The sequence below is a fragment of the Natrix helvetica genome (assembly GCF_964273705.1).
Source record: "Natrix helvetica genome assembly, chromosome: 4".
NCBI lineage: Eukaryota > Metazoa > Chordata > Lepidosauria > Squamata > Natricidae > Natrix > Natrix helvetica.
Window position 1 is genome coordinate 25,588,432 of NC_138550.1, and position 20,241 is coordinate 25,608,672.

Genomic DNA, 20,241 nt, shown 5'->3' on the forward strand with positions numbered 1-20,241 from the left:
GGCTCTGTAGTTCCTGGCCACCTAGGTTGCGGGGGTTGGTGCAAACGACCGGGCATAGCCAACAACCACGGTCTCCCAACCGACCTTGTGATCTTCTCTTGTCCTCGCATCCCCCCCTCCCCGCGACCGTTGTAATCAAACAACCCTCTATTGGAATCACTTGTTCCCTCTCCCCCCCCGCTCCGCTCACTTCCTTCCCGGACTCACCTGTCCGTCTAGCACTGGCACTGGCGCCTCTCCCGGCCTGGTTATCACACCCCCCCTCCCTGGAACCCCTTAATAACAATAAAAAACTTCTGGATAAAAAGCCCCTCAGCCTCCGTTTCTTCCACCTCTCGGGGTTCACAAACCCGTCATCAAGGCAGGCCCTTGAGAGAGCCAAGGGCCATACCTGCGAGAGCGGGGCCTCCCGCAGGCGGAGCAGGTCCAACCTCGAATAAATAGTTCGTTAAAAGTCCAATGGAATCAGGATGCTAATAAAGGTTGATAGAAAGTTGGTAAAAGTTCATAAAAGTTGATGGTTAATGAGTCGGGGTCTTAGAGGGAGGAAGGAGATGTTAAAATATTTAGATAGAGAAGAAGGGGGTGGGAATGATCGAATACCCCCAATTACATAAAATTGCATAAAACGACGAAGGTGACCACAAGGTGAGAGATTGTTCAAGGTGTTCAGGATGTTCCATGGCAAAGTGACCCAAACGTGGGAGATTATTCGCGCTGGTTCAGGGTGGTTCCTTCCTAGAGGTCCACAGAGACTTACAGTTAGAGTTTGGTGTCCCCTGCTGGCGTTGACAAGGCCTGGGGGGGGCATAGGGGCGTTGGGAGCAGCCCAACGTTGGGAGCAGCCCTAATGTTATGATAGCTTGCCCCTCCTGCTCATAGGGCTCTGGGATTATTTATAATCTAAAAAATATATTTTCTGCTTGTATAATCTATTCTCACCTTATATCTTTTTTATTTAATTCTTCATGCTGCTTCAGTCACATACAACTCAAAGCATTAAACTTTTTTTTTTGCTTGTTATGTGCACCAGAACCTTTCTCTTGTTTTACACTGTATGAAACTGTTTACACATCACTTTATGAAATAGCTAAATTTATTAAGATATCATTACATACATATTTGTGCCTTGTTCCTTTTATTTATTTAATTTTATGTTGTATTCTATCAGTAAAGAGTTCCGCTTATAGTAGAAAAGCTTTATTTAATGATTGGCTTTTTGTTTTATTTCCATAAAGGAAATTTGCCAGATCCTGGCAAAGCGCAGGATTTCATGAAGAAATTTACTCAAGTTCTGGAAGATGACGACAAAATAAAACATCAGTTGGAAATGCTTGTTAGCCCAACTTGTTCATGCAAACAAGCTGAAGGATGTGTGGTAAGAATAGATGTTAAAATATAACTTAAAGTATTTGGGGTTATTAAATTGTCTGTCTTCTAATGTGCTCCTACTTACTATTGCAGCGTGAAATTACAAAGAAGTTAGGCAATCCCAAGCAACCTACAAACCCTTTTCTGGAAATGGTAAAGTTCCTTTTAGAGAGGATAGCTCCCGTGCACATTGACACCGAATCCATCAGGTATTTATTTTCACTTATGTTGGAATTGAAATGAAATGAAACCGAGAAAACACATTCTATAAAAGTGCTTTAAGTTAACATCCTGTAGTGTTCTCCATATTGAATCTTATATCGTAGTATGTCTTATAGGGTGGGGTAACAAGTAATCCAAGTAACTAGAGAAGGAAACAATTTGGGAATATTTTGGGGGTGAGCCCGAATGTATTCTTGATATTGATTGAAGACTTATGATTCATTAGCTTCCTTTCCTAACCTTATTTCACTTTTTGTCAAAGTGAGAAGGGAAGGGAAAAACTTAGTCAAGAAAGAGAAAAACATTTGCTAGAGACTGTATTTTCTATGGAAAGATATTAGGATTTGACAATGGAAGAATTACAATGATAACTTGGAGCTATTTTTATCTTGCTTGTAAAATGATACCTTATTTCATACCAGACAAGAAAATTAAAGAAAACAGATGCTATCACTCACCATCTTATTAAGCATAACAACAACTGAATGATTACAACAGTATTAATGAGAAGAAAAATATACATCTTAAATACGTACCATTGTTCTATTAAAGGAAAAATGTTTCTTGCTCAAATATACTGTTTACACATGATCAAATTTAAATGGACTATCCAACATGATTCTTCATCATTTCCTTTATTAGTGCTCTTATTAAACAAGTAAACAAATCCATAGATGGAACAGCAGATGATGAAGATGAAGGTGTCCCTACTGATCTGGCAATCAGAGCAGGTCTTGAATTACTTAAGGTAATTTTTTCTATAGAAAACACTATTGCGATAATTTTTCTGTTATATCTTATTTTAGTTTTAGAAAAAAACTAAGAATATTCTTAAGTATAATAATAGTGACTTTCAGGAAATGATGGACAAGAAAAGGAAGTAATTCTGAAATTAATCTCTTCTCATAGACTGACATCTATCCTTTGTTGGAGCCATAGGCACTTATTACTATGACCTGCCCTATAATATTTGGAAATCCACATGATTTTCTGAATTTAAGATTTTTCTATCTCATGAGCAGCAGTTCTAATTGTCTCATTTTTTCTGAAAAATTGGTGGTGATAACATAACATTGAAGGTGATAGAATACAAATTTGTATACACTGAAATGTCATCAAACATAAGTAAAAATCGACTAGCCATGAATAATGTTTCTATGAAAGCATCCGAGGCTGTGAGGCATCTTCTGGCAGTCACCAAATGTAAGTCCCTAGCTGATAGTATTCACAGCACAACTAGCTAATGGTACCTGCAGCATGCCTTCTCTGGCAGATCTGATGGGTCATTCTGATGTAATTGGGGAGAGGTGACCCCTTAGATAGTGTCGTGCTGTGAATGTCTTTATAGGTCAAAACCAGGACCCTGAATTGGACTCAGAAACAAACTGGCAACCAGTGCAGCTCATGAGCAGAAATGTTTTGGAATGTCAACTGAAGCTTCCAGATATTCTTCAAGGGCAGCTCCATGTAGGGTACATTGCAGTAGTCCAGTCTGGAGATGACTAGGGCATGAGTAATAGTAAGCAAGGCCTACTGATCAAGGAATGGGCACAACTGGTATACAAGCTGAAGCTATACAAAGGCTTTTTTAAGGAATCATGAATCTAGGAGGACCCCCAGGTTCTGCAATCAGTCTGTTTGGGGCAGTGTAACCCCACCCAGCACCAAAGAAGGCATAGCTCTGTAACCATGTACAGAACCATAGTTCTGTAACCAAATTCTAGACCCGCTCAGTTTTGCCAGGGTTCTGCTGGCCAGAGCCACTCGGTATCAGAATCAGTCTAGGTATTACTAAGAGTTTTTTATATATGAAATGAGTAATTTAGTATTTCTATATTCCTTAGATAAAAAATAGATGAATACATGCAGTCTTTGACTTAAAATTGGTAGCTACTTTTGTATTGGCTATAGAATTATACTACTGGTAGTCCTTGTTTAGTGATCAGAATTGGGTTTGCTTTGTTAAGCAAAGCAGTTGCTAAATGAAACCACAACTGTGCTTATCTTATTTCAGACTTTCATAATGTCAGGATTGGTTATAAAGTTACTTTTTCATCATTGGTGTAAATGCAGATGGTGACTAAATGAGTCAGTTACTAAATGAGGATTATTTGTAGCTCATTAGATTTATGCATAAGCCTTTAGATATAGATCCTTATTGTAATTGGAACTAGGGTGTTTGATGTTTATCCATAGATCCATAAAGATTTGTCAGGATTGATTCAATGAAATATATTCAGTCAGCAAAGATTAACATAAGAATGATTTTTAAAAACCCTTTTAATCTTACTCTTGCAGGTTCTTTCGTTTACCCACCCTATCTCATTTCATTCAGCTGAAACATTTGAATCACTTCTGGCCTGTTTGAAAATGGAGGATGAAAAAGTAGCTGAAGCTGCATTACAGATTTTTAAGAACACAGGAAGCAGAATTGAGGAGAATTTTTTACACATCAGATCGTGAGTTAATTCTATTTATTTAATCTCTATTTATTAGAATTTCATCCCATTTTACTTATTTTTTTATAAATAATTCAGGGCAGTGAACATACATAATATTTTCCCTACAAATATATTACATACGAACATAAATCATGGGATGATTTTTGAAATTTTGGTTTGTGTGATGGGTCACCATTTATATTACGAAAACGTGAAGTCTCGTATAGTTAGGAACAGAGCCTATCGTAGCAAAATTCTAATTAAATACACAAAGATTCCAGTTAAATAAGCAATGGTTGAAGTCCATTAAACAAAACTACTTATATAGTATTATTTATGCTTTTTTTTTTTAAATCTCTAGAGCTTTGCTTCCAGTTTTGCAACATAAAGCTAAAAAAGGTCCTCCTCGACAGGCCAAGTATGCCATTCACTGCATCCATGCAATATTCTCCAGTAAAGAAACACAATTCGCACAGATATTTGAGGTATTTTTATTGTATTTTATATTTATAGTGCAATTATAGTAGAAAATTCTGAAGCACTTGACTTATTTATAGGTTAAAATGCTTTAAATGCTTGCAGCTGACTCCTCTTTAAGGGCATATTGATGTTAACATTTACTATCATTTATATATTTTAGCCACTACATAAGAGTCTCGATCCAAGTAATCTGGAACATCTGATTACACCACTGGTTTCCATTGGCCACATAGCCTTGCTGGCACCTGATCAGTTTGCTGCCCCGCTGAAATCTTTGGTGGCTACATTTATAGTTAAAGATTTGTTAATGAGTGACAGGGTAAGAATTATTTTGCTTTTTGTAGTAAAAAAAAATCCGAGAAAAATAGTAAAATACCTCTAAATTGTACATTATATTGTGTGCATTTAACAAGAGAAAATAGCTATACAGTTATTAGTATGTCCAGCATACTCAGCTGAGTAATGTAAACTTATGAAGGGTAATGAAGACAAACCAAGAATGTAAGAGTAAGTTCCCTGGGAAATATAAAATTGAATTTTTCCTCCTGTTTATTCAATTTCCTTTTTCTTGAAAAATAGATGCACACATTTTGTATATAACTCTATTAAATAATGTGAACTCAGAATGGTATATATTATAGGGGTGTCAAACTCAAGGCTCGCAGGGCTGGCCTGGAATATCAAAGGACTGGCCCGTGGTGCCTCTGCCAGCCAAAATGGGCTGTGTGTGTGGGAGTTGTGTGTGGCTCCTGCACGGCCCATTTTTTGCCTCCTGCAGCACTCTACCGGCCAAAAACAGGCCACGTGGAGGTCCTGCAAGGCTTCTACATAGCGGTTTTTGGCCGGCAGAGTGCTGCTGGAGGCCGGGGAGGCCGAAAATGGGCCACATGGGGGCCTCATGGGGCCCCCGCATGACCCATTTTTGGCCGGCAAAGTGTTGCAGGACGCGTACGTCCCACCCACCCCTTGCAGGCCCGCGGAAGAGAACTGCAATGTTGATCAGACCCTCTAAGAAATCCAATTTGACGCCCCTGATCTATTGTAATCCAGCTTTCCCCCACCTGGTTACTTCATGTTCTTTTGGCTTCACATACAGACATGGCCAAAAATATTGGTACCTTCCATTTTCCTCCAAAGAATCTCAATTTCCTATGTAGTAAATTTAAACTGCCACAGCTATTTGTATATCATTCTTTATGACATTGAGGGTACACTTTGTTTTGGGTGTAAAACTTAACATATTATTGGCAATAATAAATGAAAATAATATGAACATGATTAGATTATTGGCACCCTTAGAAATGAAAAGACTTTATTGGGTTTTAATGATCTTAACAGACTCTTTAATTACAATCACAGATATCTTGCATCTCATAATCAGTCACTCAACCTGTTTGAATGGGGAAAAGTACTCAGATGTTTTTGTCATTGTGTGCAACACAGTGAACATGGACAAGAGAAAGAAAAGCAGAGAGTTATCTGAGGAGGAAAGGAAGAAGGTAATAGAAAACATAGTAAAGTTAAAGACTACAAAACTGTTTTCAAAGAGCTTCCTGTTCCTTTGACCACAGTTATTAATGTTATCAAAAGATTTAGAGGGTAATCTGCCTCTTTAGATATGGCCATCAGAAGAAAATGAATCCCCAATAGAACAGGAAGATAGTTTGAATGGTGGAGTAAGAGCAAAGGAAAACTTCAGAACAAAAACTATTGACTTCCAAGATCAAGAACTACCCACATATCAAGTTACAAGATCCATCACTATCTAAGTTAACATGCTTCCATGATTTCAGACCCTGGAAAGCCTCACTTTTAAACCCCACTCCAGATTAGAATTTGGTAAAATGCACGTTGACAACCCACAGTCCTAGAATGATATCCTTTGGAGAGATTAAACAAAATTAATGTTTTTGGTAAGTCACAGCAGCTTTTATATTCACAGAAGGTAAAATAATGGTTTTAAAGAAAACAACACCATCCCTACTGTGAAATTTGGCAGAAGCTCCATAATGTTATGGGTTACTTTACTGCCTCCCGCACCGGATGCCTTGACTCTTCTGGGTACAATAAAGATTACCACTGCATTTTGTGGTGAAACATAATCCCCAGTGTTAGGAAGCTCTGTTTTCAGTCGTAACTTCTCCCAACAGGATATTGACCGAAAATACAATCCAAGAATACAATTGTAATACAATCCAAGAAGTTGAAAAGTAAACATTGGAGTGTTCTAAAGCATCCTGCTGGGTGTCCTGATCTGGACATGTTTGGAAAGAGCTGAAACTCACAGTTCAGAAGAGCCATCAAATCTAAGAACAATAGGAATAGTTTGCAGGTGGAAAAGAGTGGAACATGTTGCTGATTGAGAAGTGTAGAAACCTTATTCAGAACTTCAGAAAATGCTTGCTTGCAATTATTGCCTCAATTTTTAAGACTATGTCTAGTCATATATCAAAAGCTTGCTATATGAACTGTGTAATAAAGTATGGTAGATGTCATTTAATTGTGTCAGTTTCAATTTATTCCATGACAAATTTGAATTCTTTGGTTAAAAATAGAGAAGTACAAATTATTTTGGTCATGTCATCCCTTGTAGTCTATCTGAAGGGCATCACATTGGTCTCTGAACATTATCTCACATACGATATTATTTCTTTTATTCATTAAGCATGAAACTCAGTCAAGAGAACATTTAAAGATGTGTCACAAATTATTATTATTCAATTGTATCACAGCGGCCAGTTGTTTTGCCGGATTTGGCATTGATTACTAGTCGGCCCCCATTATTATAGTTATTGTTGTTGTTGTTGTTGTTGATAACTATTACATTTTTAAACAAGATAAAAACTAATATTAACTAATAATTACAGAAAGAAAAAAAGTAAAGAAATAAAGAACAAAACCAGAAGTGCAATCCCCCCCCAATCATCAAAATCATATATCATAATTTCATTTTTTCTATTTTGGGCAAAAAGTCTACTGGAAACCAGTCAGCATTAAAATCAGTCAATTTCTTTAAAAAAAAAAGTTCTCAGTTTCTCCATCTCCGCAAACTTCATCTCTTCACCATCCACTATTTTCTTATGAAAGTAATGTTCTGTTGCTTCTGTGACTTGCTTCTACTTTAGGAGGAAATGAGCCTTTTTAAGATTAATCTGTTCAGAAAGTATTCCAAAAAAATCAAATGCAAATATCTTTAATTTCATAAAATAAAGCTCATTTTCATCATCAAAGTGAAAAGCCCAATAAGGTTTCAGTGTCTTTAAAATATTTACTGGTTTGCCCCAACCAAAAAGAAATCCTAAGCTATTTAAGGGCAGATATTCATACCAAACACCTTAATACTTTGATTTCTGTCTATATTAGAGACCATAATGTATCAATATTAAAGCTGTGATACAAGATGAAATAAATAACACTGCAAAACTGCAAAAAAAATTATAATAGTTATTAATTATAATCAATAACAATTATTGTAGATCTAGGAACTATAACAGAACTGTCAAAACAGCTGAACTAAGTAGAATTTCTTGTCCTTAAAATACCCACCTTCTAAAACAGCTTTGGTTGAGACTGCTTACATATTATGGAGATGTTTGGACAAAGTCTTAGACTTTGAAAAAAGCTTGGAATTATCTCTAAACCTTGCTATGTGTTCTTCAAGGGAGAATGTATAAATATTATTTATGATAGCAAAGTAGCTACTGATATAATTTGTTTCAGATGCCAGGGAAAAAAACAACTAAGCTATGGGTGCCAGATGAAGAAGTTTCTCCTGAGACTCTTGTCAAGGTACACTACTTAAAAACTTATATTTTCATAATTACTTTGATTTTACCCTATCTAAAGTTTTTAATTTTATTTTCAAAGCATGATGTAACTACAGTAGCATATGTTGATTTACTTTTTGGACCAAAAATTAAGTAACCGAGTATAATAAAATATTGATAAAAATTACTAATTACATTATTGATAGTAACATATTAATTTAATATTTGCATGCATTTCTAATTAAAATAATTAAATAATAATTTTATTTTTATATAGTCATTGTTAAGGAGAACATTTCTAGACATTACCTCTTTTACAGTTAGATGGCTAACAAAAGAGTAGGTCTAGAAGTATAATATGGAGTAATGTCATTTTTGACCTGTAATTGTGGACTGGTTTAGCTTTAATCTGCAGATCCTTATAATACAACGGAATTTGCAGGTACAGAAAACTACAATTGTTCTTACTAGCAGTTTATGAAGTAATACTACAATTCTGCTGTATTCACAAAAGTGCCATATATTGTGTTGGTTGTTATACAGTCTCAATTTGAAATCTCATTAAGTTCCAAAGCACTTTTTAAAACGGAATCTGTAACACTCTTCCAAATTAAAAAGAAACAACTGCATAACCCTTCTGGTAAAGGCAGATACTGCAACAGAGTCACTGGATTGTTTTTTCAAACTTGTGTTGTGCTTTGACAATAATAGCAATGCTTGCTACATTAGTAATAACACCAAATAAATGATTAAAATTCATATATTTCATTTATTTATTCAACTTAGGTGTTTTCCTACTTAAGACTGAATGGATGATTCACAGTAAAAGCCAATATAAAAAGAATAACAATCTACATGAAATGGCAAACCGATGACAAATCTGATCATAAATAGATATCGTGCACCCACCAGTGCAAAGACTGGGGAAGAACCAGGTCTTTAAGGCTCTCCAAATCTTTTCCTAATGATGGGGATCTTTCCCCAATGATAAAAGTAGAGCACCCTCCCTGTAGAATATTAACAGTTCCTTTAAAGGAGAACAACGTGCATGAATCACCTTTTGATTTGGTTTAAGGAAAATATAAATTTGAAATTTTCTCACTTGGCAAGTTTATATTTTTCTTATAATGCTTTTGGAGAGAAAAAAATAGCTGTTCAAGATGAAATTTTTTGAGATGTTACAATGATCTACTATATGATAAAATTTGGCTTGATTATTTGTTAATATTTATTTCAGATGCAGGCAATTAAGATGATGGTTCGATGGTTACTAGGAATGAAGAATAACCACAGTAAATCAGGAACATCTACATTAAGACTATTAACAACAATCTTGCACAGTGATGGAGATCTAACTGAACAGGGGAAAATTAGGTATATAAATACTTTTAAAGCAACATTACAAACATTTTTTTGAATAATACAGGAAATGAAAATATGTTATATTTCTGAGCCATCCTGAGCATAATTTTCTGCCTTACATTGATGAATCTAGTAACTCTAGCTTCCAGTTTCAGCAGAATATCTTGCTGCTTTAGAAATAATAGTAAACAAAGGAAGAAAATGAGAATATTTCCCACATAATGTGGTAACTTTAATATGAAAGTACAAGTAGTCCTTTGATTATGACCAGAGACTGTTCAATTACGATAATGCTGAATGAGGGAGACTTATGGCCATCCTTGAAGTTATGATTGTCGCAGTATTCCCAAAGCCATAAGATAGCAATTCAGACACGTGATATCCCATCTCATGATCACTATTTGCAACTTACTATGCCATCTTCTCAAAAACAAAGTCAATGGACAAGCTGGCAGGGGGTTGCAAATCATTCCGACTCCCATCACTTTTTCACTGGCCTGCTCATCTTCCATAGCGCCCACCCATGTGCTCTGTACTGTGCATTCATAGCATCCACCCATGGCCTGTAGCACCAGTCTGGGGCATTCACCCCCTTTCCATAGCACATACCTGCTCATGCAACTTTGTGCCTGCCCACCCATAGCACCCACTTGCCTGCACTCCATAGAACCTGCCCAGTGGTGGGTTCCAGATCCCGTTGCAACCGGTACGCTGCAACGGGGCCTGGCGTCCAATATGTGCATGCGCGCAGCACACGCACTTCCACGATGCTCCAGCTGCTCGGTGGAGCATTGCGCAGGCGCCATACACTCTATGCACGTGTATGAAAGCCCCAATCGACTAAGGCAGGCAGGGGGGCCCTCTGGAGCACTGTACCAGAACAGTACCTGGTGCTCTCAGCAGGCTCCGGTATGACCTGTTGACCTGCTTGCCTAAGATTCTCACTTCTTCCCATGTCATGGTCACACTAGGTCCTTATTTAATTACCTGTGTGGTTTTCGGGTTACAATGGCAGCTGTTGCTAAGTTAACCATATTGCTTAATAATTGAAATTCTAGTCCTAATTGCCATTATAACTCTAAAACAATTTATTTTAAAGGAGATGAAACTAAATATTGTGATTGATGGGAAATCATTTGATTCATCTTAGTAAATGCAGAAAAGATGGGAAGGCAAAATCATTATGCATATTTCAGTTAAACAAGATGAGATCTCTTCTAAACTGACTACCATTTTAATTATGCGTGTTCAAATAGAAATTATAATTATTATTATCTTCAGTATACCGAGTGATGGCAACAAGGAAATAAGCAAAAATGCCTTCAATAAATTAGCCATATACTAACTAGTCCATATCTTCTATTTATTTTTCAGCAAACCTGATATGTCTCGTCTAAGGCTAGCTGCTGCTAGTGCTGTTGTTAAGCTGGCACAGGAACCTTGTTATCATGAAATCATCACATTAGAACAATACCAACTGTGTGCATTAGCTATCAATGTAAGAAAATTGAAGAAATGGGTGATAATTAGTATTAGCTCTATATGCTTATTATATATAAATTTCAAATTTCTGTGCAAGCAGTTTGGCTTTATATTTCCTAAAAGAGATATTGAAGAGTCATGGTTATATAAAACTCATTTTCTTCTTTTTAGGATGAGTGTTACCAAGTTAGACAAGCATTTGCTCAGAAACTTCACAAAGGCCTATCAAGACTCAGGTTACCACTGGAATATATGGCTATTTGCGCATTGTGTGCAAAAGACCCAGTAAAGGAGAGAAGAGCTCATGCCAGACAGTGCCTAGTAAAAAACATAAATGTGAGAAGAGAATATCTAAAGCAGCATGCAGCAGTTAGTGGTAAGAAATCTTGGAGCACTCAAAGAATAATTTAAAGTGCAATGTTAACACCATGTCGTCCTGGCATTTGCATTTATTTTCTGTACCAATACAGTTTGCCTTAAGCATTTTTCCAAAGTGGAAGAATGTGGTTGTGAAATAACAATTTTATATTGATTGCATTGACTCTTGATTTGCTTCTAAACCCAATTGAGACTGATGATGATGATGATTTGAATTTTATTTATACATTTTTTTTTCTTTGAAATATATAAGTGCTTAATAAACAGTGTATTGTCTGGAACAATTTTCTTATACAAAGTATTAATGATAATACTGGTAATAAATAATAATAATAATAACAACAACAACAACAACAACAACAACAACCATAATAATGCTACTAATGTTTACATGTATAATGAAATTCTTGCATCATTTACTTATACATATCAGTAATCTTTCTTTTTAAAAAAGAATTTTATTAGTTTTTAAACATTTATAGGAAAAGGTACAAAAGGTACATAGAAAATTTTGGCAGCTCCCATGCTAGTGGTAAAAATCCCCCCAAATCTCACAATTTTTACAATGTTAAAAATAACGTATAAAAGATAAGCATAGACAGAATCTTGTTTTACGTTATATCAACCATATGTTCAATCATCTCTTTCTTTGTCACTTTCTAGTATATTAACAATTACCATAGTATTTCAAATACATTTTTTTTTGTAACCTGAGCCTTTTCGATATTGCTCCCTCCTCTCTATCCCCAGATGGAGCCACAGCCCCCCCTCCTTCATATCTTGCATATTACCACCTTTTTCACCACCTCCCCTATTTTTGCTCTCTAGGAGAGAACTATGTTTTTTAATGAAGGCTTCAGCCTCCTCCACTGTATTAATTCTAATTCTATTTCCCTCCCAAAAAATCAACATTCCCTCTGGCAATAACCATCTAAACCAAACTCCTTTATTGTATAATTTCTTTGATAAGGAGGAATACTTCCTCCTTTTTTCCCTTATTTTTTCGGAATTTGCTTAAAAATGGTAATTTCTTTATCTTTATATTTTAATGGTCCCTCCCCTTGGGCCCCTAGCACCTCATCCCTCGTAGTCCTCCTAAGAAACTTAACATGTACCTCCCTTGGAACATTGCGTGTTCTAGCATATGCTGAATTAATCCTGTAAACCAGATCCATATCCCACCACAACTCTTCTTTATTTCTCTTAATATATTCTGCTAAAATTGTATTCATAATATCCTTAAGATCTTCATTTTCTGTCTCTGGTAGGTTCTGGAATCTGAGAAAAAAGGACATTCTTTCAAGTTCTATTTTTGCCATAAAATTTTCCAGTTCTAAATTTCCCTTCCGGACTGCCTTAACCTCCTCCTCCAATCCAGCTGCCCCCTCCTCCAACACCCCAATTATTTGTTTGTTTTCTGATATATGATATTGTACACCTCTGAGTTCATCTTTGAGATCTGTCACCTCTTTTTTCAACTCATTTTGACCCCTCATAATTTCCTGAAACATTTGGTTAACAGATAGTTCTTTTGAGCTCTCTCCAGTCCCTTCTTGTTGTAACAATGAAGTAATTTTCGTCTGCTGCATGCTTGGACTGGAGGTGCCAGAAACAGGAGCCAAGAATGACTTGCCCGTTGGTGGTTTTTTGGGTCCCATTTATCTGCGTTCAGGGATGATAAGTCTTTTACAAAGAAAATGGCATCAGAGGAGCGCGCAGCTGTGCCGGTCCAAGGCGGCAGACAAATCCAAAAGTGAAAAGTTAGTTCTCCTTCCCAGTTCCAAGGCATGGAGGTACACCAGAAAGAGGAAAAGTCAAATAGTCAAAATTAATCAGGAAGCCCACGTAACAGGAGAGGTCCAGAGCACCTTCAGAGGGGGTATTAAGACAATTACCAGAGATTTTTTTTCCAAAGGTAGTTTCAAAAGGCAGGCTTCATTTATAAGTACAAAGACGAAGACGGCGCCATCTTGGCTCCTCCTTTCGCAGGGAGAAGAACAAGGAGTTTCATAAAGTTTTTTCCTTTTAATTAAACAGCTCAGCAGTCACCTCTTGCAGCTGTGATATCAATCTTTCTCACATAGTTAGTACAAGTGGCAGGTCAGCCTTTATTCTCTCTCCATTCCGACATAGAGAGAGATAGTTCAAATGCCGCTTTGTCCGGGGGGGGGGGTAAAGAGAAAGAAACACCCCCCTCTAATCTTCCAGTTTCAAATGGATTGAACAAAAACTTACAATAGTCTGCTGCTTATCTGTTAACGATGATTAAGGAGGTTAGGACGGATCCCCCCCCCCCACTGGCACTTCAGCCGCTCTTCTTTCGCTTAACTCTTTCCTTCCGGAGCCCATTCGGCAAAAGGGCAGACAGCCAGCAGCTGTTTCATGGCTCCCCCTCCGCTCCCTGGCTCCTGGGGCGAGGCTGGAAACACCCCGCCGGCTGCCGCCGAGTCTGGGGGATTCCAGCAAGCTGCCCTGTGGCAGGAGACCCCTCCAGGGTCCCCTGTGCTCCTAAAAGGAGCCCACCGGGGAGACGAGCAGCGGACAACACGTCCGTCACCTACGAGAACCGGAAGTGATCTCTGATATCAGTAATCTTTCATTCTCTAATTGCTACCTCTTATCTAACCATTGATAAAACAAATCCCATGTTAAAAAATACTCTGTTTCTTCCTTATCTTTTATTATTAATGTCAATTTATCTATCTCCGCAGTCTAATATTTTTCTAATTATACTTTCATCTGTAGGTGTATCCTCATTTTTCCAATATTGTGCAAATACAATTCTCGCTGCTGTCAGCACCTGTATTATTAAATATGTAATCCCTTTATTATAATTTTCTAGAAATATACCTAACAAAAATATTTCTGGTTTTAAGTCTATGTGTTGCTTTATCATTTTCTCCAACCATGTATGTATTTTCATCCATTTTTTTTGCCTTTCATCATCTTCACCATATGCGATAATAAGAACCCGCTATCTGATTACATTTTGAACATTTAGCAGATGTATTTTTAAACGTCTTTGCTAGTCTTGTCGATTGCAAATGCCACCTATAGAACATTTTATAATGTTATTATATGTTAATGTTATGTTTTCTTTATAAGTAGTTGCCATTATCAATTTATAATTTCTGTCCCAGAGTTTTGGCCATTTATCTAGCTCTATGGTATATCCAAAGTTTTTTGCCCAAACTATCTTTATTGATTTTTCATCCATCCCTAAAAGTATAGTGCTGTTGGCTCTTTGTAAAAGCCATATGTCTTTGCATCTTTCACATATCATGATTGTATTTGCATTGGTTATTATTTTTAAAGCTTTGCTTTCTTTGGGCTTATGATAGCAATCTTCTCTTCATAAACCTTCCTAGTTCTACTAGTAGTATAGTTCTGTTCTTTTCTGCATCCCCTTATATTGTAAGATGCTTAAAGCACAACCTTATCAGTGAGAAGCACCTGGATTATGATTTTGCATTTATGAAAGATGATCAAAGGTATTGTATAATATCAGATAGCAGCACTTAACAACTTTGAATATCCTGTCTAGTTTCTTGCTTATTGTGATCTTGCTGCTATTTGATCTCTGTTCTTGTTTGTTTTGGTGCTGTAACTATAACCCTGATATCTTATTTAATTATTTTGTTTTTATATTAAAATGTGTGCTGCTATAGTGCCTTGAATTAGGAAAAAATACAACATTTTATGAATAAATATGAATTACATTATTTTAAATTTAGTTCTCACCATGACTATGCATTCTATGCCTTTTAACAGTATACAGTTCTGTATACAGTATCTACTCAAATATTTCATTTCTTAATGCAGCTTTCCAGAATCTGTGCAGAACTCTCCTATCCTCTATCTATAGGTTTACTTAATGTGGGTTTCTTTTACTATTCACTATCTGTAAAAACAATATGTATCTTGGATATTAAGAAATTCTGAGGTCAAATCTGTTTGTTCAGTAATGTGAGTATGTTTTCCTTCCTGCTTTGGGGCTTGCTTCTCTTAATGCCTAAAAGATTGTAAGCCTAGTCACAATATATATATTGTGACTCAGAGAGAGAGAGAGAAGGAGAGAGAGAGAGAGACCTTTTTGCATAAGATTCAGTTGATTGCAATTGAGAGGCTTAAATAAATACATCAATCTTTCCAGAAACTTCATGGCATATTATTTCAAACCAAGACATTGTTTAAATTAGAACATGTAAGTTTCAGTACATGTTGATTGTGCATTGCAGCTATATATCTACCGCACTAATTTTTCTTGAACTTTAAATATTTTCTGCACATAATGACTGTCTATTTTATGCAGTTGAATATAATCTATAATCTAATGTATATTTAATGTAAAATTTTTATTTCTTTGATTACTGTTATAATGATACATCCAAATGTTATAATTTTTCTTGAATTTACACTTTCAGAGAAACTTTTGTCTCTTCTACCAGAGTATGTTGTTCCATACACTATTCATCTTCTGGCACATGATCCTGATTATGTCAAAATCCAAGACATTGAACAACTAAAAGATATTAAAGAGTAAGAATGTATTTAAAATGAAATATGTCAGTATATTAACCTACTGATTTATATTTTTTATTAAACATTCAGCACAACTATAATAATGTTTTTCAAGATTCAGTACCTAATTTATTCTCCAGGAAAATGAACTGGTTATTTGACAACTATATTTTATGTTTCTTCAGATGTCTGTGGTTCATACTAGAAATATTAATGGCTAAAAATGAAAATAATAGTCATGCATTTATCAGAAAAATGGTAGAGAATATTAAACAGACAAAAGATGCTCAAGGACCTGAAGACACAAAAATGAATGAAGTAAGTTCTATTGAGCATTGGTAAATATTTATATGGACATAGCGAATCTTTATCTAGGTGAATGAATTTGGCTCTATGTAAATTATTTGTTCTCTTTGATTCAGAAATTTGGGCTTCTGCATAGTCTAATATAACTATAATAGTTATATTGTATTCTATAATATAATATGTCTGTGATAGTTCCTATGAAAGGTGTTATATTCTATTCTTTGATAACCAGTAGAAATTGTCTTAAGATGCTGGGTAATTATACACTGTTTATAAATACTGTAATTCTCCAAACAACTGTAAAGCTTTTTTATTTGGCATAGTATATTTCTGAAATGGTAAGTTTATTTTATTTGATATCATTGTAGAATTTTTATACAAACATGGGGTTCCAAAGATTCCTCTTGTCTTTTCAGGTCTTTTATTAGTAATATTTTCTAACATTACACAAAATCACACTTTCTCTTTCAGAAACTTTATACAGTATGTGATATAGCAATGAACATCATAATGTCAAAGAGCACAACATATAGTTTGGAATCTCCCAAAGACCCTGTACTACCAGCTCGATATTTCACTCAACCTGACAAAGTAATATGATTTATTTTCTTATAAATTTCATTGGAACTATGTGTTAAAAACTATAAGTTTTTTAAAGTAAATATTATGCATAATATAGCCAGCTAACCCAAAGGAGTATGAATGTAATGTGACATGAAATGCATTGTGTGGTTTATTTGTTTTATTTTTATCCCACTTTTCTTTGGAATCAATTCAAAACAGCATACATAGCCAGTGCTTCTACCTCCTATATCTCCTGTTGCAGCAGAAAAAGAGATACTGGCCTCAAATTACCCGATAGGCTTTCATGCCTAAAGGAGGACTAGAAACAATGATATCCTATTTCCTTGCTTTAATTTGTTTTAACACAAAATGGATCTCAATAAATATAATTTTCATTTGTGTAATTCTTCCCTTAATTGTACATCAGTTATGAAATTAAATAATGTCATATTAGTTTTATAGGCAGTTATGCAACTGCATATTGATTATGCAATCTCTGTTTAATCTTTAAACTGGAATCTTATCTACATTTTTCCTTTACTTTCAGAATTTCAGTAATACCAAAAACTATCTGCCTCCAGAAATGAAATCATTTTTTACTCCAGGAAAGGTGGGCATTTGTATATTTTTAGGACCTGCACAGAATAATTTTGTTTAACCAAATATTTTTTATAATAAAACATTATTTTTAAATTGTTTATTCGATTGAGGGTTGTTTATTTTTTATGTTAATATTTAGCTACTAACTCAAAGGCAATTCCATGTATACTGCATTGCAGAGATTACATGTCATGGTTTAAAAAAACAAGACCACCAATCACTAAATGCTGGAAAGTCTTCAGACAATAGAAGGATTGAAAGACATTAGTGATGGAAGCCTAAGAGCAGATTGATTTTCAAGATATAGTGAGGGCAGAACTTTGGATACGCCATTAATATTCTGATTAGTATAGTCCAGGATTGATGATTTGGCATTATTCCACATGGTAAGGGTCTAGTGGAGCTGATATATGGGGGATATTGACAGGGATTAAAACAACAGGGTATCATTAAGTATCAAACTGATTTTTAGTCAATAAGCCAGATCTTCAAGAAAGCCTCTTAACAGTAATATACTTGTATATTGCAGGAACATATATACTGCTTGAATTCAACAGTGTCTTGTTAAGCTGCTGATGTTCCAACACTGTACATGTATATGTTGATGACATAAGTACATTTAAATGATGTAGAAACACTTGGAGTTCTTGACTATTTATTTGTTCATATGGATCACATATAAATTGAGTTCTGAAATAAGCCATTCTAATTATTTTGCATTTTAAAGGAGCATCTTGCGTAAGCATTCTTAAATACAAAAAAATGCATTTAATGCATTCATAATTTTATAGCTAGAAATGTGATATACACACACATATATACATATATACACATATCTACAAATACACAAACACTGCCTGCCTGTCTGTGTATCATCTATATTGTACAATTCTAAATTCAAAAATCAATTTTAAGGAATTACTCTGACATGTAAGATTTGATCTTTTGTTGAGGTTGAAAAGCCCTACGCCTTCTTTTGTTGACAAACATTAATTTAGAAGCTATTGACTAACTGTGATTTAAAACGTTTTTCAAACTATGTTAAAATATTCTGAAGAGTTTACAAACTTGTATTTTGAAGCTTTTCTCTTTTATTTTAAAAAGTATAGTCATAATATCGAATATATAGATTAAATGGATCAGTGTTTTGTTCTGTCTTTTACAGCCCAAAGCAGCCAATGTTCTTGGAGCAGTTAATAAACCCCTTTCATCAGCAGGCAAGCAATCTCAATCCAAATCTTCTCGGATGGAAACTGTAAGCAATGCCAGCAGCAATTCAAACCCAAGCTCACCTGGAAGAATCAAAGGAAGGTAAGTAATACAAAGGTCACTAATAGCTTTTAGATTAAAAAAAGAAATAAAAATGATATTTGAATGATACTTGAAATAGTATAAGTGGTTAATTGTTTTTCTCCCTACACTTCATCCTGTATTTGTATACCTTGCAGTATAGAATGTTGTTTTTGTATCATTCTAAGTTTATTTTGTACATGATCTTCATTTCTATATTTGTTAAATAAATAAAATGAAGTAACTGACATCTTTTAGTTCACACTGAGAAAACCATGTTGAAAAATTATAGAACACGAATAGTTAGTTTGTTTTAATCATTGTATTTTTACATAGATACAGATATATATTTCTCCATAAACTGTAAATAGGTTGCCTTGAAAACTATTTTTTTCAAAATTAACCTGTTAAATGAAAAATGGTTCTTTAAAAGACAAAATGCTGTATTAATTGATGCAAAATAGTTTTATATTTTGACTAGCTTAAATTGATTTGAATTGCATCTTGTAATTTTGTTAATTACAAAATAGGTTTGTATACTTCTTCCTCTTCTTCCTTTGTTTTGAATGGATTTTGTTTTTAGCTCTAAAACTGCTAAATTATGAATGCAGGCTGAGGTTGTTTTTTTAGTTAACCAGGATATGAACTGCAACAGTATAAAGACTTGGTTTAGATTCAGAAAGAAATAGCAGAATTTATATGTAACAGTAACAAAATTTCTATGAGCCCCAAATCTGCTGGGTAGAAGAATAAATATTTAACAATATTTGGCTGGCATTTAGTTAATTAAATACGGTAAAGAATAGTTTGTTGTTCATTTACAGATAGTCCTTGAGTTATGAATGGTTGCTTAGTAACCATTTGAAGTTTGAACTGAGCTGAAAAAGGGTACTTATGACCTGAATATGAAGTTCTGACAGTCAGACCTCATTCCTAGTCGCATAGCCACACTTTGGGCATTCAGCAACCAGGTCGCATTTACAGCCTGCAGCCAGTATTGTATTACAGAAATTTTGTCCCAAAATGGCACTTTTCAGCAGAATTACACCATAGTGAACCATTGTTTCATTCAACAACTGTGGCTTTTGCTTAACTACTACCACCCAAAAAAAGTTGTAGAATTGCATTGATTCACAAGCTAATCCAATATTCCTGTAATGTTTAAAAAAGTCTAAGAACAGTAACAAAGGGTAATTATTCTGTTCTGTGATATAGTATTAAGATATTCTATAATATGAAGTTGACTCCTGGCAACCACTTGGACAAGGCCTTGGAATTTTCTTGGCAAGATTTTGGAAACAGTTTGCCATTGCCTCCTTTCTAGGGATGAGAGAGAGCGCGAATGGCCCAAATCATCCATTTGGCTTTGGGCCTAAAGTGGAACTAGAATTCAGTTTCCCATTTTCTAGGCTGGTATCATAACGATTACACCAGCATGGCTCTATAGCAGTAGTTTA

At 35.1% G+C, this 20,241-nt stretch overlaps 1 protein-coding gene across 1 annotated transcript in view; it reads left to right on the forward strand.

Annotated features, from left to right (window-relative positions):
• Positions 1 to 20,241, forward strand: part of PDS5B (PDS5 cohesin associated factor B) — a 77,782-nt gene that overhangs the window by 50,901 nt on the left and 6,640 nt on the right. Inside the window, exons 16-30 of the mRNA XM_081952916.1 lie at positions 1,239 to 1,378; positions 1,465 to 1,580; positions 2,236 to 2,341; positions 3,892 to 4,052; positions 4,396 to 4,519; positions 4,675 to 4,833; positions 8,235 to 8,303; positions 9,519 to 9,655; positions 11,018 to 11,141; positions 11,297 to 11,501; positions 15,928 to 16,042; positions 16,210 to 16,342; positions 16,802 to 16,921; positions 17,442 to 17,504; positions 18,660 to 18,805. Coding sequence (XP_081809042.1) covers positions 1,239 to 1,378; positions 1,465 to 1,580; positions 2,236 to 2,341; positions 3,892 to 4,052; positions 4,396 to 4,519; positions 4,675 to 4,833; positions 8,235 to 8,303; positions 9,519 to 9,655; positions 11,018 to 11,141; positions 11,297 to 11,501; positions 15,928 to 16,042; positions 16,210 to 16,342; positions 16,802 to 16,921; positions 17,442 to 17,504; positions 18,660 to 18,805 — 1,918 coding nt within the window. The remainder of the gene's footprint in view (positions 1 to 1,238; positions 1,379 to 1,464; positions 1,581 to 2,235; positions 2,342 to 3,891; positions 4,053 to 4,395; positions 4,520 to 4,674; positions 4,834 to 8,234; positions 8,304 to 9,518; positions 9,656 to 11,017; positions 11,142 to 11,296; positions 11,502 to 15,927; positions 16,043 to 16,209; positions 16,343 to 16,801; positions 16,922 to 17,441; positions 17,505 to 18,659; positions 18,806 to 20,241) is intronic.